The 26,592-nt window shown below is 47.1% G+C and overlaps 1 protein-coding gene across 2 annotated transcripts in view; it reads right to left on the minus strand.

Annotated features, from left to right (window-relative positions):
• Window positions 1-12,337: 12,337 nt before the first annotated feature.
• MFSD12 (major facilitator superfamily domain containing 12) overlaps window positions 12,338-26,592 on the minus strand; it is a 50,756-nt gene continuing 36,501 nt past the window's right edge. Inside the window, exons 9-10 of one of the 2 annotated variants that reach the window (XM_066574514.1) lie at window positions 25,778-25,908; window positions 12,338-12,626 (exon numbers count right to left, since the gene is read on the minus strand). In XM_066574514.1, the coding sequence (XP_066430611.1) occupies window positions 12,553-12,626; window positions 25,778-25,908 (205 nt within the window). In that variant the 3' untranslated portion in view covers window positions 12,338-12,552. Of the gene's footprint in view, window positions 12,627-19,991; window positions 20,859-25,777; window positions 25,909-26,592 lie in introns of those variants that run through there. The other variant, XM_066574515.1, reaches the window with a different exon arrangement.

A 26,592-nucleotide genomic window follows, 5' to 3' on the forward strand; every position in this document is an offset into this window, starting at 1 on the left:
CCATCCAGGACAGGACCTGCTCACACTGCTCATTTTCTAATAACCGTCAACCGCGTGGACCCATTAATTGGGCGATGAATGTGGGGACGCCAGAAACGTGCCTCTCTCCTAATCGCGCAGCAGTCGGCTGCGACACACCGGGATCAGGAGCTCGGGCTGTGCCCACACCCTGACTTGGCCCTCCGCGTCCTCGGCCGCGTCCACGTCCTCTAGGCCTACCCCTACCCCTCAGCATGCTGTATTACCAGTGATTTGATTTCACAGGCAGGAAATAAATTGGCGCAAGACTGCAGGCCAAATATAATTTTTGCCCATTTTGGAAAACGAAAGGCCCCACTGCCTCTAGTGAATGAATTATCTAAGTTTAATAACTGTGCTGTGTCCCTGCTTATGTGTCACAGAACGTGAGGGTAGCAGAGTTATTATAACTCTGGCAGAGCAGGTATTTTTTTCCCAATTAAGGAAAGCAAATGGCGAAGCCAGCAGTAAAGCGTAGCTGGGTGCGTCTGATTTTTACAGGTTGCAGACGCAGCTCACACGTGTCCACCGGCGTTAGGCCGGACAGAGGCAGGACAAATTTAATTATTTTCCGTTTTTTGGCACCAAAAGGCAGCACTGCGTATATTCAATGAATAACAACTGTGTTGTCGCCCTGCCTATACAATTCTTTCCCTGCAGTATCAATGGAGGGTGCAATGGTCTGCAGAGGCGATTTTGAGAAGCAAAAAAAAATGCAGCACAGCTAACAGCAGCCTGGACAGTACTGCACACGGATAAATATGGCCCTAGAAAGGACCGTTGAGGTTCTTGAAGGCTACACTCACACCTAACACTCTCCCTGCCTATGCAGCACTTCTGTCCCTAATGCCAGGTGCAACGGTCTGCAGAGGCGATTTTGAGAAAAAAAAAATTGCCACTGCTAACAGCAGCCAACACACAGCTATCAGTGGCCCTAATAAGGACCTTTGGGGGGTCTTGAAGCCTAAACTAACTACCAATTCTTTCCCTACAGCAGCTCCGGTACAAACAGCACTGTCCCTCATCTAACTCACACCGCATCTGAGGCGAACCGCGGGAGGGGCCGACTTTTATGTTCGGGTGACACCTGATCTTCCCAGCCACTCACAGCAGGGGGGTGGTATAGGGCTTGAACGTCACAGGGGGAAGTTGTAATGCCTTCCCTGTCTTTCAATTGGCCAGAAAAGCGCGCTAACGTCTCAGGGAAGGAAGTGAAAATAACCAGAACACCGCATGGTGTTCGTTACGAATAACGAACATCCCGAACACCCTAATATTCGCACGAATATCAAGCTCGGAAGAACACGTTCGCTCATCTCTAGTCATAAATGGCTGCACATCCAAGTGGAAGAATGTATCAAGTGGGGTACCACAAGGCTCTCTCCTAGGCCCTGTTTTCAACATTTTATAAATTATCTGGAGGATCGAATTGATAGGAAACTGATCAAATTTTCCAATGACACAAAGCAAGGAGGGATAGCTAACACTAGGGAAGAGAGAGTATTCAAAAAGAAATGGAAAAGCTTGCACAGTGGGCAGCGACTAACAGAATGGCATTTAACAATGAGAAATGCAAAGTCCTACATATGGGCAAGAAAAATGAAGAAAGCACATACAGAATGGGAGGAATTGAGCTAAGCAGTAGCACATGTTAAAAAGACTTGGGTATACTTTTGGATTATAGACTGAGCATGAGTCAACAATGTGATGCAGCAGCCAAAAAGGCAAACACAATTCTGGGACATATTAAGAGAAGCATAGAGTCTAGATTACGTGAGGTAATTATCCCCCTCTACTCTTCCTTGGTCAGACCTCATCTGGAATATTGTGTCCAATTCTGGGCACCCCACTTTAAAAAAGACAGAGACAAACTGCAGCAAGTTCAGAGAAGAGTTACCAAGATGGTGAGCGGTCTGCAAATCATGCCCTATGAAGAACGGTTAAAGGATCTGGGAATGTTTAGCTTGCAAAAAGGAAAGCTGAGAGAAGACCTAATAGCTGTCTACAAATATCTGAAGGCCTGTCACCATGCAGAGGGATCAGCCCTATTCTCATTTGAACAAGGAAAGACTAGAAGCAATGGGATGAAACTAAAAGGGAGGAGACACAAATTAGATATTAGAAAAAAACTTTCTGACAGTGAGGGTGATCAATAAGTGGAACAGGTTACCACGGGAGGTGGTGAGTTCTCCTTTAATGGAAGTGTTCAAATAAAGACTGGACAAATATCTGTCTGGGATGATTTAGTAAGTCCTGCACTGAGCAGGGGGTTGGACCTGATGACCCTGGAGGTCGCTTCCAACATGGAAGAAATGCAAACAGTACAACAATTGCAATGTGAGATACAATCAGTTTGAAACAAATGGGGGGTGATACAGGAGGTACAAGGGGGGGGGGGAAGCAAGGCATGGGGAACACAGGCAGTAAGGGTTTTCATGTAAAAATCAGTTATTAGAAAACAAACAGGTTGGGGTGGTAAGGAGGTGCATGGGTAGAGGTCGTATGTGATAGGCAGGGTTGAAGGTGTGGGGAGCCATACGGAGGGGCGGGGGACTAAGTTAGGGGATTTGGTATGCCTCCCTGAAGAGGTGTGTTTTTAAGGCACATCTAAAATTTCGTGCATCGGGAATTGTCCGGATGCCTTGGGGTAGAGCGTTCCAGAGGATGGGTACTGCTCTGGTGAAGTCTTCAAGGTGAGCTTGTAAGGTTCATATTAGAGGGATGTTTAGTCTGTATGTGTTAGCGGATCGGAGTGAGCGGGCTGGGTGGTGTACGGACAGGAGGGAGGCGATGTATGGTGGCACGGTGCCATGCAGAGCTTTGTGGGTGAGTTTAAAAAGTGGATTATACCCACCTGATAATCAGGTTTCCAGTAGTCTCCATGACAGCACCAACTGAGATTGCCTCCTCCTGGTAGGACAGGAACATACTGAGAGGTTAAAAGCTCCCCCCCTTCCCCACTTTCCTCAGTGGATTCTAACGAATTGCCGGGGCAGGAGCTAAACTTAAATTTCTTCCCCTAACCGGGGTTTTTTTATTTTTATTTTTAAATTTATTATTTTACTTTTATAGGGGGGGAAAGGTACGGGTGCTGTCGTGGAGACTACTGGAAACCTGATTATCAGGTGGGTATAATCCACTTTTTCCCCCAGTCGTCTCCACGACAGCACCAACTGAGACGTACCAACTAAAGTTTATTAGGGTGGGATCGCTGCCGAGAGGACTTTACGGCCGAAGGCCATGTCCTCGTCCTGCTGCACTTTTACCCTATAGTGTTTAGTGAACGTGTGGGGTTTTTTCCAGACTGCGGCCTTGCAAATTTGCTCGACCGAGGCTGAACTGTGTTCGGCCCATGAGGACGCTACTGCCCTTGTGGAATGGGCTTTAAGAGCTAACGGGATCTCCTTCCCGAGGGCCTTATAGGATTCTATGATGGCCAGACGGATCCACCTGGCTATGGACCTTTTTGCTGCTTTGCTACCCTTATTTGGGCCACTGAACTGGACGAACAAGTTGTCGTCCCGCCTCCAGTGGCTCGTTGTATCTATGTAGGTTAGGACTGCTCTCCTAACGTCCAGACAGCTTAGGGTTCTTTCCTCCTCGTTTTTTGGGTTACTGAAGAATGAGGGGATTATTATATCCTGGGACCTATGAAAATCTGACACTACTTTTGGCATAAAGGCCGGGTCTGTTTTAAATATTAGTTTGGTGTCTGCGATTTTCATGAACGGGTGGCGGATGGACAAGGCCTGTAGTTCGCTAACCCGTCTTGCGGAGGTGATGGCTACTAGGAAGATGGTCTTGATTGTAAGCATTCTTATAGGTAGCGCCTCGATCGGTTCGAATGGTACCGCTGTCATGGCCCCTAGAACCCAATTAAGGTTCCAGTCTGGGAACAGGTTTATGGGCCTAGGGCGTAGTCTAGCTGCTGCTGTTAGGAACCTGTGGACCCATCTGTCGTCTGCGAATTTTGTGTCGCAGATGGCGCTAAGGGCTGAAACTTGGACTTTTAGGGTGCTCGGGGAGAGGCCCATCTCTAAGCCCTCCTGCAGGAATTCTAAGATTAGCGGAGTGTCGGGGATAGAATCCCCGCGATCCCTTCCCTGTCTCCATGAGGAAAACCTTCTCCAGACCTTCTGGTAGATCAGGTGGGTCGTCTTTTTCCTACTGGACATTAGGGTTTCTACTACTTTCTCTGAGAATCCTTTCTTTCTTAGCGAGGATTCTTCAAGAGCCATGCCGTTAAATGGAGTTTGTCTAGGCCGGGGTGGTTCAGTGGCCCCTGCGATAGAAGATCTGTCCAGGTAGGGAAGGTGACTGGGTCCTGGACGCTCAGTGTTGTCAGAAGACCGAGCCAGCTTCTTTTCGGCCAGAAGGGGGTCACCAGGATTAGCGTGCATCCCTGGGTTCTGAAGTGCTGTAAGACCCTGGGAATTAGTGGTATGGGAGGAAAGGCGTAAGCCAGTCCTTGTCCCCAGTCCTGGCCTAGGGCGTCTACCGCTATCGGGTGATCTCCTGGCCGGAGGGAGAAAAAGTTGCCTACTTTTGTGTTCTCCCTGGTTGCGAAGAGGTCCAACTGTGGGGTCCCCCACCGGTTGGTTAGGATTCTGAATGCCTCTGGGGAGAGGGACCACTCCCCTGGGTCTATTTGCTTCCTGCTGAGGAAGTCTGCTTTTTCGTTTAGTGTCCCCTTCAAGTGGGTTGCCGTGATCGAGAGGATCCGGCCCTCCGCCCAGTGAAAGATTTTCTGTGCGATGCTTTGCAGTGGGGGAGATCTTGTGCCCCCTTGGTGTCGTATGTGAGCGACCGCGGTGACATTGTCTGACAGTATTTTTATGTGTTGGTTCTGTAGCGAGTTGCCCAACTGCTGTAGAACCTGCCAAACTGCCTGTAGTTCTCTGAAATTTGAGGACTGTTCTTTTATCCTCTGAGGCCAGGGACCCTGAAAGAATTGGTTCCCCACATGCGCTCCCCATCCACAAGCGCTTGCGTCTGTTGTGATGTGGATGGCTGGGTTTTGTAGCCAGTGAACCCCTCTCCGCAGGTTCTCTGGGGATGTCCACCAACGCAGGGATGTTTTTGCCCTGTTTGGGATGTACATCCTTGCCCCTAACGAGGACTGCCTTTTGTCCCATGAGGATAGGACTACGGCCTGCAGGGCTCTGGTGTGGGCCTGGGCCCATGCTACTCCTGGGATGCATGATGTCAAGCTCCCTAGGAGAGACATTGCCTCCCGAATTGTGCAGAATCGTCTTCGTAGGAAAGTTTTGACTATTCTGCGGATTTTTTGTATTCTCTCCTCGGGTAGGTAGGAGCATTGCGATTCTGAGTCGAGAGTTATTCCCAGAAACGTCTTTTGCTTGTCGGGATCTAGGCTGGATTTTTCCCAGTTTATAATCCATCCCAACGATTGGAGAAGTTCTAGTACTGTCTCCAGGTGTTTTGTTAGGAGTTTTTTGGACTCTGCTATTAATAGAACATCGTCCAGGTAGGGTACTACTAGGATCGATTTTTCTCTCAAGTGGGCGGCTACCTCCGCCATAATCTTGGTAAAGATTCTGGGGGCTGAGGATATCCCGAAGGGCAAGCATCTGAATTGGTGGTGCTCTATTCTTCTGCCCATGTCCACTGCGAACCGCAGGTATTTCTGAGAATCTTTGTGGATCAGGATGTGAAAATAAGCGTCCTTTAGGTCGATGGACGCCATGTAGGCTCCTCTGGGGATCAACTTTATTGTCGAGGAGATGGTTTCCATTTTGAATCTCCTGTATCGGACGCAGGTGTTCAGGTCTTTCAGATTTATTATCGTCCGGTGTTTCCCTCCGGGTTTTTTTTACTAGAAAGAGCCTGGAATAATAGGCCTGGGTTTCCTCGTTTCGCGGTACGGGAGATATTGCGTTTAACCATTGCAAGTCGCGCACGCTTTGCCTTAGTAAATGTCGCTGTTTTTTTGGGGCTCGCGTGGTAATAAATTTCCTTCTGGGGATGGACACTAGCTCTATCCGGTATCCGTACTGTAGGATTTTTGGGATCCATGGGCCCCCGCAGATTGCGGCCCATTGATCCGCAAAGCTCCCCAGCCTTGCCCCTACGGGGATGGCGTCAGGGTCTCTGCTTCGGCTCCCCCTGGTGGGGGTTGAAGAGGATATTCCTTCCTCTGCCCCCCTTGGGGTAACTCCAGCGGCCTGTCTTGCCCTTGCCTCGGTAGGCCTCGGGCTGCTGCATTGGGGCCTGGGAAAAGGTCTTCGCTCTCTGTGGCTTTTCCTCAGGGAACCCTTTTTTCCTGTCGGCCGCCTTTTCTAGAATTTTGTCTAGGTCCGGTCCGAATAGAAATTGGCCGTAGAATGGGAGGGCACACAATTTGTTTTTCGAGGCCAGGTCGCCTGACCATGATCTCAGCCATAACACCCTTCTGGCTGAGTTAGAGCGGGCTGTGGCCTTTGCTGAGAGCTTGACGGTCTCGGCCGCGGCATCCGCTAGGAAGTTAGTTGCCATGCGCAAGATGGGAAGGGAGTTAAGGATCTGATCTCTTGGTGTTTTGTTGGTCAGGTGTAGTTCCAACTGCTCTAACCATACCCCCAGGGTCCGCGCCACGCAAGTGGCTGCGATCCCTGGCCTAAGGATGTTTGCCGCTGCCTCCCATGATTTCTTTAGGAGTCCCTCTGCCTTGCGATCCATGGGGTCTTTTAGCTGTGCGGCATCCTCAAAGGGAAGAGTCGTCCTCTTGGCTACCTTGGCCACCGGGACGTCTACCTTAGGTATTTTGTCCCAGCTTGCGCAAGCTTCCTCTTCCAAGGGGTATCTCCTTTTTACGCCTCGAGCGGAGAAGGAACCTGCGTCTGGTTTACTCCACTCTCTCTGAATTATTTTAGAGATGTTTTTGTGGACCGGGAAGGTATGTTTACGCCTCTCCCCAAGTCCACTGAATATTTCATCCTATAGAGTCCGTGGCTCTCTGGGCTGTTCCATTTTTAATGTAGCCCTGACTGATTTAATTAATTCCGTCAACTCGTCTTGATGGAACAAATATTTCCTGTAGTCCTCCTCCTCTGAGGACTCCTCGGCCGCCTGTTCCCCTTGCTCTGATCCGATGGAATTCTCGGAATCAGAAGGCTCCTCGGGAACATACGCCTTTTTCTGGCGTTTTGCTGGCGGTGCCGGCAGTGACGTTAGAGCTGATCGAACCTCCTCCTTCACCAGCTTCCTAACGTCATCCAGGAATCCCCCCGATTCCTCTCTGACTAGCCTAGCCACGCATGCCTTGCATAGAGGCCTCTGGTACGTGGCTGGCAGTCTCGTCCCGCATTCCACGCATTTTCGCAGTTTTGTTCTGGGGGGGATGTCTTTTTTATCCCCCTGACAAACAAAGCATTTTTGCGGGTAAACATGCAATTTTTCCATATACAACATACTGGATATTTGCATTGTATTTTTGCCGCACTGGCTACTTACGGCCGCTGAGGCTGAGGTTTCAGCTGTCTCTGGGGCTGGAGCACTCATCTTTATACCAGTGCTGCAGACATCCTGCGACCTGTAGTGCTGGTGTTCTGGCTTCTCTCAGGTTCCTATTTGAATTTTCGCGCTCCTGCGCTAAGCCCCGCCCCCTCCGCACATAATGCAGACGCGATGACGTCATCGCGCTGGACGTGAGATGCGGCGCCCCGCCCCCTGCCGTCAAAGGGCTTCCTGGAGCGCCGCGCTGTAATTTCTGCCGGAGGACGAGGGGGACTGAGGCTCCCGCTTTGAACCCCCCATGGGCCGCCGCGGGAGGAACCTGGCCCGGGGGTTACCACCCCATGTGGCGTCCCGGGAGTCGTCTGGCTGCGAAGGGATGACAGGGTGAGCCACTGCCTTCCGATCCGCCTGTATACTTTCGCTGGCTTCTCCACCAGCTCCTCTCAGCGATCCTGCCTCCTGGCAGGACAGGAAGACACTGAGGAAAGTGGGGAAGGGGGGGAGCTTTTAACCTCTCAGTATGTTCCTGTCCTACCAGGAGGAGGCAATCTCAGTTTGTGCTGTCGTGGAGACGACTGGGGGAAATTAAGCTATGCAGTGGATGGGCCGCCAATGCAGCGACTCGCATAGTGCAGAGGCATCTAAGTAATGGCTGGATAGATAAATGAGCCTAGCTGCCGCATTTAGCATGGATTGGAGCGAGTCTGGTGCAGGGAAGGCTGTTGCATAGCGAGTTGCAGTAGTTGAGTCGGGAGTGGATGATGGCGGCCACAAGTGTCTTTAGCGTGTCCATGGTGAGGAACAGACATATTTTAGCAATATTTCTGAGGTGCATGTGGCATATTTGGGCCAGAGATTGGATGTGGGGGGTAAAGGACAGGTCAGAGTCCAGTGTGCATTCTGTCTGGGGGTTATAATGGTGCCAGACACTGGAATGGAGATGCTGAGGGGAGGTTAGTTGGAAGGTGGTAAGACGAGAAGGTCAGTTTTAGAGAGGATAAGTTTGAGAAAAAGGGAAAACATAGTATTAGAGACAGCAGACAGTCAGTGATATTTTGGAGGAATGGTTCAGAGATCTCACAGGAAGAGGTGTATAGTTGGGTGTTGTGAGCAGTGAGATGGTATTGGAGGCCGCATTGGTGGATGGCTTGTCCAATTGGGGCTGTATAAACAGAAGAGAATGAGACCAAGGACCGAGCCCTGGGGTATCCCAACAGCGAGAGAAAGTGGAGAGGAGATAGAGCCAGGAAAGGAGATACTGAAAGAGCGCTCAGAGAGATAGGAGGAGAACCAGGAGAGAGCAGTGTCCTTTAGACCAATAGAGCGGAGCATAGTGAGGAGGAGGTCATGATCGATAGTGTCAAATGCAGCAGAGAGGTCAATGAGGATTAGTAAGGAGTAGTCACTTCTCGACTTTGCCGTTCTCAGGTCATTTGGTACTTTTGTGAGGGCAGTTTCGGTCAAGTGTAGCGAGCGGAAACCAGACTGGAGGGGGTTGAGGAGTGAGTTGTCCAAGAGAAAGTGTGTGAGGCGGGAGTAGACCAGGCATTCTAGTAATATAGAGATGGATAGGTTTGAGACAGGTCGCTAGTTGGCGGCATTGGTCAAGCATGGAGGCTCTAGGACCACATTGCACTGGCTCTAGCTTGGATACAAAATGTAATATGGGCAGGCATGGAGGCTGTGGTACCACCTCTAACTTGGATACAAGATGTGATATGTGCGGGCATGGCGGCTGTAGTACCACCTCTAACTTGGATACAAGATGTGATATGTGCGGGCATGGCGGCTGTAGTATCCTGTTGTACCGCCTCTAACTTGGATACAAGATGTGATACGGGCAGGCATGGAGGCTCTAGTACCCTGTTGTACCACCTCTAGCTTGGCTACAAGATTTGATACGGACATGGAGGCTCCAGTACCCAGTTGTACCTCCTCTAGCTTGCATACAAGATGCGATACAGACAGGCATGGATGCTCTAGCACTCAGTTGTACAGACTCTAGTTTGAATACAAGATATGATACGGGTGGGCATGTTGGCATACATCGCTGCACATTGTCGATAACTGAACCTCTGATCGTGCAGACTTGCAGGCTGTAGAAGGTGGCATCACAGATGCTCCCCTACATGTTTTAATTGGTAATAAATCTGGAGATCAGGCAGCCATGGAAGTGTGACAAATTTGTGACCCCCTTGTGGGTGTAGCTGAGCATTATCCTGTTGCCTCTTGATAGATCCCATGAGGAACACACGCGGCTGCAAGATGCCCTCAAGATATCGCTGAGCCAATCATTTTCCCTTGTACCACTACCAGGAATGACCAACTGTCATATGTGATAACACCCTCGACCAGCGATTGCGAACCTTTTAGAGCCCGAGTGAGTGCCCAAACTGCAACCCAAAACCCACTTATTTCTTGCAAAGTGCCGACTAGAGATAGGCGAGCATACTCGTCCGAGCTTGACGCTCGTTCGAGTATTAGGGTGCTCGAGATGCTCGTTACTCGAGACGAGCACCACGCGTTACTCGTCTCGATTAAACGAGCACTGACCGTTGAATTCAATTGAGCCGGCAATACAGCCGGAGCCCGGCAGACGGAGTTTAGCGCGGCCGGCGGCAGTCCTCCTGAACTGCTCTGAACAGCTGTGAGTAGTATTCAGCAGCTGGGGATTTAAAACCCCGCCTGCTGAATGAGCTGCCTCTGATTGGTCACAGCCTGACCAAGCAGAGGCAGATCTCACCCACACACCCATTCATGAATTTATGAATGGGTGAGTGACTGCTGCCTCTCATTGGCTCAGCGGGACCAATCAGATTTTTTTTATTTTTACACATTTCTGGATGAATTGCAGAGAAGGGCTTATATATTTAAGCCCTTCCCAACAATTCATCCCGCGATCGCCGGCAGCCCATTGCTTTCAATGGAGCCGGCTGTATTGCCGGCTCCATTGAATTCAATGGGCTAACATCGTTCTGCCGGGACAAGGTGAGTATATATTTTTTTTATTGTTACACATTTCTGGATGAATTGCAGGGAAGGGCTTATATATTTAAGCCCTTCCCGACAATTCATCCCGCGATCGCCGGCAGCCCATTGCTTTCAATGGAGCCGGCTGTATTGCCGGCTCCATTGAATTCAATGGGCTAACATCATTGTTCTCTGCCACAGCTGATACAGCTGTGGCAGAGGAGAACGATCTTTATCCGGACAGTGGGGGGGGGGGGGGGGGGGGGGTTCTCACTCTTGCCACTATTGTGGCTTAATAGTGGGACCTGGGAACTTGAGATGCAGCCCAACATGTAGCCCCTCGCCTGCCCTATTCGTTTCTGTGTCGTTCCCATCACTTTCTTGAATTTCCCAGGTTTTCACAAATGAAAACCTTAGCGAGCATCAGCGATATACAAAAATGCTCGAGTCGCCCATTAACTTCAATGGGGTTCGTTACTTAAAACGAACTCTCGAGCATCACTGAAAGTTCGGCTCGAGTAATGAGCACCCGAGCATTTTGGTGCTCGCTCATCTCTAGTGCCGACACTTCAGGGGCGGGGCTTATCACGACGTATAATTTTACCCCCGTCGTTCTAAAAAGGACAGGGCCGCTTCAAAATAGACAGGGTGCAGATTTTGACTGCTTTTGTATGCGGAAATTTCTGTGGGAAATTCTGCAGCATTTCCGCATCCAAAAAGCAGTCAAAATCTGCACCCGGTCTATTTTGAAACAGCCCTGCCCATTTCCGCCACATGTAAACATACCCCAGTGGTAATAATGACACCCCCCCAACCTTAGCGATAATACTGACACCCCACAGCAGCCCCGGCGATAATAGTGAGACCCCCACCCAGCGTATTAGTGACCCCCCCCAGCAGCTCCCCTGAGACCCACATACTTACCCACTGCTTCTCCTGGAAGCTCCGGTCCACCTCTGCTCGGCGTTGCTGCTGGCCCTAATCCAGGCATACACTGACATCAGTGTGCTACCGGATGCCTCCTCCCCCTGCTCTTGCGGAACCTAAGAGGAGATATTGGGGAAGGGGGAGGAGGATCACAGTGTGGGCCAGGATCAGTGCGGCTAGCAAGGCAGTGAGTGAACGGCAGGGGAGCTGCTGCCCCTGCCGGTATTCACTAGTGGTGAGCGTCGATGGCGTGACGTGCCAGCAGGGAGGGCTCTGCATGCCACCTCTGGCGCACGTGCCATAGGTACGCCACCACGGCCCTAGACCATCACACCAGCAGGGGGCAGTGCTGCTCCACAGCAAAAGGCAGGATTAAGGCACTCACCCAGGAGGTCTCCAGAAATGAACACGGCCGCCGTTAGCACCCAAACTAAACCTGGATTCATCCCTGAAGACAACTGGGTTCCATGCTGTATCAGTGTAGTTATCACGAAACCACTGCAAATGGAGGAGATGGTGGGTGACAAAGTCAGTACATGTAATGGGTGCCGTGAGACCAAATGTTCTTCAGCCAAGCGCCTAGATATGGTTCCGACAGACAGGTGTCTAACGATCGTGCCATTTATCTCTGGTTGGCAAGGGTGGAACCACTTTTAGAGCCTCTGGTGACAATTACATTCATCTAATCACCACAACTTTCCTCCTTTACATAACTGCCTGAGATGGAAGCGCAGGACGAGTTTTGCAGCAAAAATGACAACTTCTATTAGCTGTTTTTTTCTTTTGTTCACAAAGTGCAGCAGTTTTAAACACCTTTTCCCAGATTTGCACTTCTGTTGCTACTGTAACCACTAATTCACCTTTGGCACTGTGCTGACACAATAAACTGTTCTAAGATATTGAAGTCAAAAAGGTGGGGGGGGGGGAAAAATCTACTGACAGCATATAAAAATAGCCACACACCGGCAACTATAAAATAATTTTATTTCTTTATTGCTTCTTTTCCCGACATGCTTGCTTGTTGAAGGACACAGTTGTACACGTACAGCAGTTAAGGCTGCTGCGGCGCAGTGCTGATGTGTCATTGACTTTGCAAGAAGGCTCAGGAAAATACTATAAAAAAACAGTGGCAATTGGATCATGTGCAAAATACAAGTAAATGTAGTGAGGCGATTCTGAAGTTTAGGCATCGACTGCAATGATCTCCTGTACGTTGGGGGCCTCAGTGGCATCCTGTATCGATGTGGAGACTTTACCTAGATGAAAAACAAGGAAGAAAACCAATTTGATTAACAGGATATATATCATGGAGCTAGGGCAGAATATATGGGGAATCCATGCTAGCAGGATATAATTATGGTCAAATAAATGGGATATATAATCAATAAGCAGTCTACAAAAATAATGCAACAATACAAACTCGTGAAAAAAAAAAAGTTTCTTGAAAAAATACACACACACACAGTTTAAAAGCAGATCCCAATTCTAAAGCGACATCCCCACTCAGAAACCACACAAGGATAAACATATCTCTGCATAAAACTAACCTGATAACAGGTATTCTAAGGCATACAGTCAATTGGCAAAAAGTAGACCACTTGGCAAGGAACCCCAATATCATGTGGAGGCGCTCCTCAAGGTCCTTCTGGCACCAAGTACAGCATAAGTGCAGCCATAGGATGGTTCGCAGTGTCACATACCCACATTGCTTCCTGCATCCTCGATGCTTTTGCCTAGGGGTGCCATCATCTCGCCAATTCAGGAAACCAATGTTGTAGAATTGAACTTGTTATTTAAAGTGTTATGACAACTTTCTGTGCCACAGTTTACCTCTCAGCTGCTTTACAATGGCTTTTGTTGTTACCAATAGCTTTTCAGTGGCTTAAAAAGGACACTAACATTTCAGACAACTTCTGCTCATTCAATTTCCTGTGTGTCACAGTCTTGTAATATACTTTCATTAATTTTCTTTTACGACTGCAAATTAAGTTTGTAGTGCAGCCCCTCTGCAATCTGCAGCTTGTTGGGGCTCATTCACACAGGCGTAAATAAGCTGCGTAGTTTTCATGTGTGTATTTTGCCGTGAATAGAACCCATTGATTTCAATACGGTTCATTGAGATCTGCATATTTGGATGTGCAAAAATACAAACAAAAAAACCCACAAGAACGCAGCATATCCTGTTTGGTGCTTAAATACGCAGGAAATATGCAGATTTCAGTTGAGTAGATACGCATGCACTTTGCCTATGGCCTCATGGACACTTTAGCTTTACTAGTACCTGGGACTTTGGGATGTTTGCTTAGCTCTGTCTTTTTGCTCCCATGCACTCACACTGCTCTACATGCTGTCGGATCTGCAGGCAGTGTGTACAATCTCTGCCTCTCCTGATGTTATATTTACCTAATCTGGTATCTGAGTTACAAGCACAGGCTGAAGACTACCTAAATTTCTGCAGAAAAAAGCAAGATAACTGCTGTGACCATGCAAACACACAAAGCCTCGTAAGACGTTAATAAAGATCAATCCAAAAAGATTTAGACTGCTTGTCCACGGGCATTTTTGCATTGCCTTCCCCAAGGCGATAATCTGGCTGCGGGGAAAGCAGTGCACACTTTCCATAGTGTTGCTTTCGAAAGCACAGCCCCCGTCAACGAGTGGAGAGTCAGAGCTGCGAACTGCCACGATTCTCCGCGGTCAGCCTGTCAGATAGATCTCCGCGGTGAGCCCATCTGCTGACTCCTGCGGCGAGGAGATCCGCCACGGGATATCGCAAAGCCCGTGGACAGGCAGCCTTAAGCTGCCTAAACCACAGAAAATTGGATACACATAATGGCCACAGCAAGGATAACTGCGCATACTAGTAGCATCAGGAGAGGCAAAGCGCGTGTGTAGACCTGACTGCAGACCTGACTGCAGACCTGACTGCAGACCTGACTGCAGACCTGACTGCAGACCTGACTGCAGACCTGACTGCAGACCTGACTGCAGACCTGACTGCAGACCTGACTGCAGACCTGACTGCAGACCTGACTGCAGACCTGACTGCAGACCTGACTGCAGACCTGACTGCAGACAGCCCCTCCCCCACAGCCAAGACTGCGTCAAAACGTCCCAGTTACTAGAGAAGCTGAAATGACTAATGACAAGCAGTGGATTGCACTCTACTCAAGTCGATTTTTTTTGTTTTGTTTTGATTAAAAGAAAAAAAAAAGTACAGTACTAGTAAAAAAAAAGAAAAAAGTCACAGAAGGTTATACAAAAAACAATTTTCGCGGGTATTCACCAAAAGAGATGAATATGTCGCCCATAATTAAACTACATTGCATATCAATATATACTGTTTGGAGGTGGCTTTCCGGTTGGTCATGTCATCTGACAGTGGGTATGTGTGCAATGACTTATTCACACACGGGGACATGCCTCATCTGTCAGGCGCCGTAACCACAATACGACCCCGGGAAATTTCCTTCTAGGCATTAGACACATTGGTGTCCTATAGAGGGCACTGACATCAAACCAACCAAATAATCCTCTGACACCAGAATTTGCTGTCCTGCATTACACTTCATTCCTGGAATTGTATTTAGACTTGGATCCAGTCCTGGCGGGGCGAGTGTTTATAAGGAGAGTGCTGCAGCTTCTTTTTTTTGTGATCAAACCGACCAAAGTGACAGTTATAAGTATATAGATGTATAAATGTGCCGTTTGGGACCGGAGGATCAATAAATTATCAATAATCAGCACCAAATGCAATAAGTGTATAAGTAGTACAAAAAAATGCCTAAAATGTGCTCAGATGAATTGTCAGGACAGGGTCTGGGATTATGGAAGTCCCTGTGAAAACCCGCAACCCCTGTCCCTGCCTACTTGCCCCCCTGGGCTAACCCCCAGGGCGACAGCTGGGCGGCGGTCCCTACACTCACTAGGGAAGCGGGACACGGGAAAGACAAACAAACAGTAGAATGGTCAGACTATCCGGGTCGGCAACAGGAGGGTACGCGGTACAGAGGGGTAAGGCAAAAACGAAGTCCAAAAGCAGAAGTCAGAAAGCCGGGGTCACAACAGGAGTCAAAACAATACGCGGGGGCAGCTGGAAGACCAAACTAACACTGGCAATGCTGGAAGGAAACAGACACATTTAAAGGCTGTCAGAACTCCTGCCCCAGCAGCTGATTGGGGCGGGGAGCCTGACAGCAGCAGGGCCCAATCAAGGAGACGCTGGGAACACCGCCCCCAGCCTTGCTGAACAGACGGATGCCAAGGAAGCACGCCTGGTAGTCATGGAAATGGGGACGCACCGCAGGGCGGCACCCGCTGCGTCCCTAGCAACCTGGCGGCGACCAGAGTTGTAGCGGCCAGGGGATATCACTAGAATCGGGGCTCCCCTGCGCCGCACTCCTACAACCCGAGTGGTCGGTCCAGCAGTGCGGGCACAGAGGCCCCGAGAGTCACCAGTTCTGACATGAATGATGCGACAGCATGTAAATAAAGCAATACATCTACAAATCAGTCATATGCATTAATTTAGTCGTCATCTCAAACCCATCTGCAAGCACTAAAAAGGTATCATGACTAACTCTGCAATCTTAAGAATATTCCAGGATACTTCTGGGGTCATATTTTGGTTATGGCGCCACTCAGGTCACGACTGAATATATTACACACCGACCCCCCCCCCCCCCACCTACCCAGAAATGCGCCTCTGATCAGCACATACACCAGTATGCAGTGTAATTTAAGCATGGATAGCATTTTTCGTGTCTAATTCGTGGACGCCCAAGTAAATACCCTGAATTGATGAGATTGCACAACCCCTGGACGATAAGACATTTTAGAGGGGTGGGAAAAAATATATTTTGAACTCCCGCAGGGATAGTAGCGGGCGATGGAGCAGCAGAGCACCGAAACGCCGGAGCTCCGTGACAGCGGCACTCGTGTACGAGCCGAGGAAGGGAAGAAACAGATTGGTGCAGGAGGGGGGGGAGAAGCAGCAGTTCACACCGGCACTCACCACCAATCAGCGGTACGAGTAAATGATCATGTGCTTGTTTGCACGATCGTGCGTTGAATTCGCAATTGCGCCGGAAACCTTGAATTTCGGTACGACGCACTGATCTTTTTGCTTCACAGGCTAATTTTAAAATAATCAATTTTCAAGTTTCTAGGTCCCAGCAATTACAGCAAGTTTCTGCTTAATTCTCCATGTGAACATACCCTAAAAAGGTGAAATCTGCTGCCTTTGAAAAGTCCTTCCACAAGCTGCGGAATTTCACACAAATCCTGTGCAGAAATTGACAGGCGGTGCGGAATTCAATTCTGCAGCATGTAAATATTATCACGGAGTTCTGGAGTTGAAGGGGAGGACTGCGTAGCGAGGATCTAACCCGCGTCATCAGGTGTGGCAGCGCTCGTGTGAGCCAGCCCTCGGACAGTGTATAACAGTGTTTTACTGCTGTGTGAGCCGCGTCACAATACGTGTGGCAGCAATTTTGGACAGCGTATCTCACGCTGTGCCGCACGCAGTCTTCCTGGTCACTTTTTAAAAAATTTCCCGCTTTTTCATTTTTGCGATGCGTACAAACGCCGCACAGTCGCAATATACACAGTGGTTTTTACGCGACCGTAGAGAATAGGGCTCCTTCACGCGGTAAAATAGAACATGCTGAGCAAGTTATACGCAAGGACTATACAGAAGTGTGAGTGGATCAATGATACTCATGCACTTTTTCATTGATCGGTTCACCGTGTATCATGCGCATGTAATACGTGATTGAATTACGCTGGTTCGTGCCTGTTCTGAACGCCACGGGTTAGAAAGCCCGGCACGTGGAGCTCTGCATCAAACGTCTAAGGCTGCGCTCCCACGGGGCGGATTTCCAGCGGAATGTCCACAGCGGACGTCCCTCTACAGATCAGCTGCGGAACGCCTGCCTCCAAACCATTTTGAAGGTTTGTGGGTTTTGAAGCGGGTTGCACTCATGTGACAAGTAAAAAAAAAAAAATTTGCGGCATGTCCCATCTTGCTGCAATCACCCATGCTTCCCTATAGAGCTGCGATGCATTAACATTAAAAAAAAACAAACGTACTGCCCATCGCGACTAAAACACGCAAGCAGCAATGTTTTTACAAGAAAAAGCATCACTGATGCTCAGACGTCACATGAGCAAAATTGCTATTTTACCACGATTTTCTTGTGCCTGAAGATACAGGCGTACTACATTGCCAGTGCCTATGATCCTTATAACAAGAGATAACGCATTGTCCTGCAATGCCTTACCATAGCGATCACAGGTGTTATGATACAAGTCTCCTATAGGAAGATAAATAGTGCAAAGAAAAAAAAAAGGATCAAAACCGTGTCAAAGAAAAAAAAATAAAAATAAAAGTGTGCTTTTTCCCCCCCCATTAGTATAAAAAGATATCAAAAATTGAAATCCCACATTTTTGGTATCGTCGTATCCATAACAACTCGCACAACTTTTAACCTGCACGGCAAAAAAAATAAATAAATAAATAAAAATAAAAACGAAACGAAAAAAACCATGGAGGCAAAAAAAAATTTTTTTTATTTAAATGAAGAAAAAAATAAAGAAAAGTTATAGGACTTTAAATGCAGCAATGTAGAAAAACAAATCATTTCTAAATAAAAAAAAATTTGCGGAAAAGTAGAAAAATCTAAATAAGAAGAAAAATGATGTTTGGTATTGTAATGATATGGACCCGTAGAAAAAAAATGCATCATTTATGCTGCATGATTAAAAATGGCAGAATTGATGCGTTTTCTTTCCCTGCAATCAAAAAACATAAATAAAGTTTTACAATATAGTCTATGAACACAAAAATGGCACCAATAAAAACTACAGTTCGCAACACAAAAAACAAGCCCTTATATGACCATGCCAACAGAAAAAAATAAATAAAGTTTTGGCTTTTGAAAAGTGGAGATGAAAAGCCCCCAAGAATCGTTGCTTCCTCAACGGCAAAATGGGCCATGTCCTTAAGGGGTTAAAGCAGTTCCCCCCCACCACTCTACTTCCTACTGACCAAGACATGTGACTGCTGCAGCCAATCACTGGCTGTTGAAGGTCACCGCTGTGGGCACCGATTGGCTGCAGCAGTCACATGTCTTGGTCAGCAGCAAACAGGAAGTACAGAAGAGTTGTGAAGCAATTTAACTCCTTCCCGCCATATGACGAAAGGCTACTTTGCAGCACCATATGCAAGGATTTTCAGGGCTAGAGGGGTGCTTGAAATAAAAGCCCTACCCCAAAAATAAGCTCTAGCTGCCAAAAAACCCACAAGAAATGCATCACCTAAGAGGCGCTGTCCGGCACACGTCTCTAGAAGCTCCGCGGCACTTGATTTAAGTTCTCCGACATAGCTGTCATTAAGAACTTTCGGAGGAGTGTGCAGTGTATGAGAGGCGGTTTTATGGTCTGCAGCCCCTGGGCATTTTATTTTTAATTTTTTTATTTAAGAATTAGGGATAACGTTTTTTCCCCTTAAACCAATGCTCAAAAATATAACCAGTTTTTTATGAATAAACCATGGCTCTGTAATAAAATGATCACAAGACGGACCAAGGTTATATTGTGATAGAATGCAGAGTCCAAGAGCCGACTAGGAGTCACATGGTGCGGACAGCAGGCTCTCCACGCCTCAGATAGGCAACCATGTGAGCTCGTTACAAACCCAAATCAAGATTCAATTTCATTCCAGATTACTTATTCTAAAAACCAAAAATGCACCTAAACAGCAAATACTCACCGGGTGCAAAACATTTCATGAGTGAATACAACTTATCAAGAAGTGTAAGAAGTTCTGCTATTAAATATTATGAGCGTTTACTGGACAGGTTGCATGGGGACATTCCAGGCCAGGAGTGTAACACAAAGGTCTGTCTTTAGGGCACACACACTGTAAATGGCAATGGTTCTGTAAGGGCTCACACAGGCTTGTGGGTGCTGCGTAATACACATTCCTAGAAGCCCATTGATTTACATGGAACCATTCAGGCATGCTTTTCACACGCATGTAAAAAATGCAGACTGTCCCATTCTTGGCATGCAATACTACCATTGTAGGCCATGAGGGTTTACAATATGCATCCTAAATGCATATTTAACTATGATCTGCGTAATACCTTTGTGTGAGCGAGCGCTGAAACAAAACATACAAAAACAAAACAAAAACACACGACTAGAGATGAGCGTACTCGCTAAGGCTAAGTACTCGAGCGAGTAGTGCCTTAGTCGAGTACCTGCCCACTCGTCTCTAAAGATTCGGCTGCCGGCGGGGGAGAGCGGGGAGGAACAGAGGGGAGAGATCTCTCTCCCTTTCTCCCCCCTGCTCACCGCCGCAACTCACCTCTCACCCGCGCTGGCAGCCAAATCCTTAGAGACGAGCGGGCAGGTACTCGAATAAGGCACTACTCGCTCGAAAATGTGAGCAGCATCATGAGAGGAAGTCACACCAGGCGCAGAACAGACCGACAACACATAAAGTCCAAAAACAGAGCTTGTCCGAGTTTATTCTGCATCCAGACAAAGACTTACATATTTTAAGCAAAGACAGAAAAAAAGCTCTGACAAAACCAGGATTTACCGACACATACAATAGTCTTACCTAGGGCCAATCTACTGGCTACAGTGAAATCATGCTGCCCGGCCTACTACTCACTGGTTCTCCACAGACACGCCGGCAGACATCTGATAGCGGCCAGAAAAATGCTCACGACAAAAAACAGGAAAGTTCCCCACATGGAAAACTGCTCACATGGACAAAACAACGGTATTAAAAGGTTTAACAACTCCAGTTTATTCAACAATTATTGCACACAGACAAATTTTTTTCCTGCAAATTAGCCAATCCTATTAAGAACTTAAAGTTATTTTCCACCTGCTGATAGTCCTGCACAGAAGCGGCAACCATGTAATGCAGTGCCTCTTATTTCCTGTTTTTAGCTCAAGAGCGGAGCGGCTCCGGCAGGGTCACTGTGGGTAGAGCGGAGCTGCCGGCACCTCTCACTCACCCTGGCCCATGTCACTTTGGGGAGAGCGGAGCGGCTCCGGCGGGGCTCACTGTGGGGAGAGCGGAGCGGTTCAGGCAGAGTTACTGTAGGGAGAGCGGAGTCGTGAGTTGCATGCTGATGATGCGATCCAGCGAGCCGGGCAGCCAAGGGACACTGGAGTGGTGAGTCGCAGGACCTAAGGGGGAGAAAGCCGTGCAGCCACGGCCTGGGGGCATCACTTGGCTGTCAAACAGCCTTACCCTTGTCGACACCCACCACTTCCGGTGTCGACAAGGTACAAGAGTACCACCTCATTCTTTTAGTTTACAAATAAGGGGGCACATGTACAGACCAAATCAGACATTACATAGTAAAAGTACTATGGAATAGGTTAGCTCTATATAAAGTTTATAATTAAAAGCTAACACTTTGGAAGTCGTTGATCATTCCCCATGGGCTTCCCTTTCTCATGTCCTAAAAATACAAAAGGGACTCAATAAGTATAATGTTGTGCACATAAACCATTCAAAAACGTGTCAACGATGGAGCCTTCTAAGCAACATACTGGGCAGAGCTGATAAAAGCTGACAGAAAAATCCCACAAAACTGACCCTTTTCATAACTTGCCCCATATTCATTACTGCTATATAAAAGCTTAGAAATTACTGTCACATTCTCAAATATGCAATATATAAACACTTTAAAAAGAGAAAAGCAGAAGCGGATTTCACTTTAGGCCCTGGCTCACAAACTATGCTTAGCACACTATTGGGCAAAAATTTTAGAACATCTCAGGTTTTTCCAGTTATTTTTGACATTGACACAGTTTAAAGGTGCAAAAGCAAGTTAAAATAAAAATATGAGGTAGATTGATCCGAGGGGCCCTTCCCTGGCGATGTGGAGAAAACTCACTAACACAACTATACCTTTTTTTAATTACCCGGTCTATAAGGCACGCAAGTGCCCATACAAATTCCATAAAATGTGTGGTTGATGGTGTGATTCATCGCTCATCTCCCCCCCCCCCCTCCACGACCGCTCTCCTCGGCTATATCAACACTGCAAAGGGGATTTCAGTAATCAGCGAATGCTGAAGACGGGTTAAGGGATCTGGCTACAGGTTGCCCGGGCAAGCAGCACCTCCAGTGGACTACTGAAGAGTGGAAGGTGGTCTTATGGACTGATCAAAAGTTGATACTGTCAAACATGGAAGAGGAAGCATTATGGTCTAGAGCTCTTTTACTGGATCCAGTATTTGTGTCCAGTTTGCCAGTTACCCTGTGCAAGTTTCAAAGGGCTACCAAAGCATTTTGATACTTCATACAATACCTTCTAGTGTACACCTAGTTGGTCAGGGGTTTCTATTACAGCAAGACAATGGTTCAAAACATAATTCTAGGTTATCTGAAGAACCAGGAACGATATGATCAGCGTCAAAGAATGGAATGGCCTATACAGTCTCCAGATTTAAGGCTCCTTTACACAGGATGATTATAATTATCGTTAGTTGTTCAACTGTGCGCAGGGTTTTGAACGATGGTTGTACTGTGTAAATGCATGCAGGGACTGAACAACTGAGAGTCATTCAGTTTCTACATGCAGAAACCTAAACGACAAGCCATTCAGTGTAAACTTCAATCGTTCCTGCACACAATAAATGAGGCGGGCGGGAGAACACACCCCAGGGCTTCACCTACATGTCGGCAGGGCTGTAAGTGACGCCAAAAATACTTGCTCCTGTGTAACAGCACAGACCGAGCATCACAGGGATGAGTCTCGTGTAAATGCGCCTTTAAACCCCATTGAGCTCGTTTAGGATGAACTGGACAGAAGGGCGAAAGCAAAAGGAAGATACAAGTGCAGCACATTTGTGGGAAATCCTACAACAATGTTAGGAAAAAAATCCTGAATAATATCTGAATGAAATTGTAGAAAGAATGCCTCAACTGTCTAAAGCTCTTATATCAGCTAGAGGGGGTGACTTGGAAGAGTCAAACATTTAGACAATTTGGTGGAAAAAAAAAAAATCATCTATTGTTTTTGTTTACATCTTGTTTAATATCTCAACTACACTCTGAAATTAAAGAAAAAAATTACAAATTTTTAAAGAAAAACTGAAAAAATTGAGGTGTTCTGAAACTTTGGCGTACCTGCGTATGACGGCGGAACAGTACTGCGAATCACTGCGTACTCACACAGGCAGTCATGCGCAGTACACCTGTTTTTTTATACATAGACCCCGCAGCCCATATGCAATGTAATGGTGTATAGGCTGCGTGTATATACACAAGAACATAAAATAGCTCTATCTTGGGTATGTACGTGGCAAAAGAGAACATGCTGCCTTCTATTTTGCGCTTGTGGATTCCGACATGCTAATGTGAGCAGAACTGCGTAAGGCAATGTAATAGATTGCCTGCAAGTTACCGAGTGTACAGCGCTCAGGTAATACGCAATTCCAATATCGCCATATGAGCCCGGCCTAATTTATTTACCGCATCCAACCATCCCATCTACGCCAATTGTCTATTAATAAACGTGCCCACTGCTTCCAAGCAATTTCTTATTCTACAATAGAATAAAACTAGATACAAGGAGCAGTGGTATTTGAGCAACTCCTAGCAGTACAAAAGCCGCCACATAGCGCTATTATGCCAGACAGGTAGACAAAAGGTGCGACACATAGGAGTGATCATCTGCAATAACAGAAGTGCTGCCAGCAACAACCACCAGTTGTGCAACATTCCATAGACAGCAGAGCATCACACAAGGCAACAAAAGACATCAACTTCAAGACAATACAGATGTCAGAAAACAAGGATCAGGTCTGTCAGCATGACCCGGGCTTTTATTGTGCCAGGAGGGGACAGGGTCATTTCCACATCTGTGCTGCAGGTTCCCTTCGTATAACAGGGTACACATGACGAAGGCGGTGGGATACTTATACTTTTCTTCAGTTTTTTTTTTTTTAAACTTCCTTTTGTAACTTTATTCTTTACCATCTATGTCCCCCATAATGTCATATAAGACCTCTTTTCATAAAATTCCACACGTCCACTGTAGTTGGGGAATCCCACCTGTAGTTACAGTAATCACTAACAGAGCTAGTCAGGGCCCGCTTGAACCCAGCAGCTGCGCCGTGGAAGGGGGAATTCCTGACTGTCACATGATCACCAGGTTGAGTATCGGAAGCAGCACTTAGGCTTTCCCTATTCGCTATATAATGGTCACTGAGTGCTATGTAGCATGTAAAGAAGATAGTAGCATTTTATAAAAAAAAAAAAAAAAAGCTTCTGCCGCCTCCTCTGGGTCTTCTGCTGTGACTAACAGCGGAGAACCCGACCTGCTCCTGCTTCATTGAAGCTTTAATCCTGGGTTGTATTTTTTACTATCAGCTAGGATTAAAGCCCTGGACCAAGCACCGTAAATTTGGTCATTAACGGATTTAAAAAAAAAAAAAAAAAACACAACCACCGTGGGCAACTTTGCATTGTGCTTATTGCTGCTACAAATCTGATACATTTACATTAGGGGAAAGGGGACAGGGACTTGTTATTTGTATAGCGCCAACTTATTCTGCAGCACTTTCAGGTAATTTACTCATTTTACCAACCTCAGAAGGATGGAAGGCTGCATCAACCTTGAGCTGGCTACCTGAACCTTTCAGGGATTGAACCTGCAACCTTCAGGTCGTGAGCGAGAGCTTAGGACTGCGTTTCTGCTGCCTTAACACACTGCCACACGAGGCATTATCATTCCCCCTATCATTGTCCAATCAGTGCTGAACATGTGAGACTAGAATCTAGATGTGGATTTTCTGCTATATAAACAAAAACATAAATACACTTACATAAAAAACGGAGGGGGGGGGGGGGCGGCACGAGCACAAAATACAACAAAGCACAGTTTACAATCATTTAAAAAGAGAATCTGTCAGCTCGAACATGGTGTCCAAACTGCAGGCAGCATGTTAGAGCAAGAGGAGTGGAGCAGATTGATACATAGTGATTGGCAGCTATGTGTCTACAGAAATAATAGCTCCGCCCACCGGACTCTTCAGCTAAGAATGTGCAGAGATATAAATGACTAAAATACAAGTCTTACTGAATCCCCCCATACATCTGTGTTCCTATTTAGTGATTGAGAGCCTTTCACTTATGAGTGCATACAGATGTCAATCACTGAGTAGGGTCACTAAGTCATGAATGAGAAGAGGCCAAAAAAAAAAGAAAAAAAATGACAAGTTATACTGGAACTTTTTTAACCAAACTATATATTAAATCAGTCCAGCTTCTCCTCCTGTATGGCATGCTACATGCAGAATGCACTGCATTTTCAGTGTTGCGGGTTCTTTCAGTGTAGCATTAAAAAAAAAAAAATACACACAGAACTTGCAACACAGCTGTACACATACAAAGCTGCACTTTCAAGCCAGCGCATAGGTCATCTAAAGAAGGCAACTTTGTATCTTAAAAGGGGTTGGTCTGGGACTCAACTATTGATGACCTCTGAGGATAGGCAATAAATGGTGGATCATAGGGGGTCCACTGCTCAGAACCCGTCGATCAGCTGATTGCCAGACCTGTTGTTGGTGTCGAAAGTGGTGGAAGCAGGTAGTGGCCTCTGTATTGCAGCAATCAAGTTTGGTACTGCAACATTGATAGCACTATCAGTTGCCAGCGCTGTCAACACTGACAGGAAGCCCGGCAATCTGCGGGGAGATTGTGAGCTACGGCCACCTGCCGAACAACTATTGATGACTTTTACTGCTAGTGGGGAAAGGAAATGGCTAACTGAGCAAGAGGAAAAAGAAAGTTGCCAGCAGGGACAGCAGTGCGGGGACCGTTACAAACACCCAAGAGGGGTATTGCAGCAGTCACTTTTACGGAGCTGCTTGCAGAGGACTCTGCTCAAACAGTCGAGACGTTGACACCCAATATTTGCAGTGCCTGTCCGTTTTTGCTATGGAGGAGTTTCTTTCTCCCAGTTGCTGGAATACTCTGCCATTGATCCCTGTATATACATATGCCCAAAGTGATCTACAGCCCTCCAATTTAGTCAGGTAACACATCTGAACCCCCTTCACCCGCCCCCCCCCAAAAAAAGTTTTCCAGTTGTCCATTTGAACAAGGCCTTAGCATTAGCACAGAAGCAGCGGGAAGTAGCGCCCTAGTACCAGATACTCGGGTCTAGGTATCTACATTAGCAACACTGGCCTTGATTAAAGCAGAGAAGACACACCGGCATTAGCGCTTCGGGCTGCAACAGAATTACTACAACTGAGACCAAGTATCACCATTCAAATAATCATGCAAGCTTATTGTCCATAAAAGCATGCTAAAATGCTAAGTTAGGCATATTCCTACGAAAATATCATTAAAAGATGTACTTACAAGACCGCACAGTTATAGGCCAGATCATTATGGAGCTCAGCGCCAGAGCAGCCACCAGTGCCACCGCGCCAGTGATTGTTACCATCACCCAGTGATAGAATGGAGTGCAGGCCGGACAACATTGCTGAGTGCTGAGGGGAAGAAGCAACAGGTTAACGCCTCATCTTCCTGATGTTCATATTATTTGATAGGACTATTAAGTAGCAAGTCGTCTTGGGAGGTTTTCGATCTTGTGGCACCTCATTTGCAATTTCTAACCTATTCACAGAATTATCACTAAGGCCAATCACCGGCTATAGAATGTCACTGCTGTGCTCCGTAATAAGATGCAACAGTCACGTGTCCTGGTCAACAGCAAACAGGAAGGACAGAGGTGGGGAAGCAATTTTAAGTAATGGGAAAACCCCTTAGAAGGGAATGAGCCATCACATAATGACCAGTTGCTTTAAGTTTTTTGTTAAGAATTTTGGAGATGTTATTTTTAAATGTTTAAGTTTCCGTGCCACTATGAAGACAAAAAAAAAAAATGGTATCATTCTGGCCACTGAGCCTTATAGGAGATTGACATCCTGTTCTGTAGAGGTAATTTCTCAGCACACATCTAATTATCAGAGCAGGAATACAATGAACAGTAAACACCTATATTTGTAGGACACACAGGAGTCCCCATTCACAGTTGGAAGGGACCTCTAGGGTCATCAGGTCCAACCCCCTGCTCAATGCAGGATTTACTAAATCATCCCAGACAGATATTTGTCCAGCCTTTCTTTGAACACTTCCATTGAAGTCGAACTCACCACCTCCCGTGGTAACCT

The sequence above is a fragment of the Eleutherodactylus coqui genome, chromosome 7, assembly GCF_035609145.1.
Source record: "Eleutherodactylus coqui strain aEleCoq1 chromosome 7, aEleCoq1.hap1, whole genome shotgun sequence".
Lineage (NCBI taxonomy): Eukaryota > Metazoa > Chordata > Amphibia > Anura > Eleutherodactylidae > Eleutherodactylus > Eleutherodactylus coqui.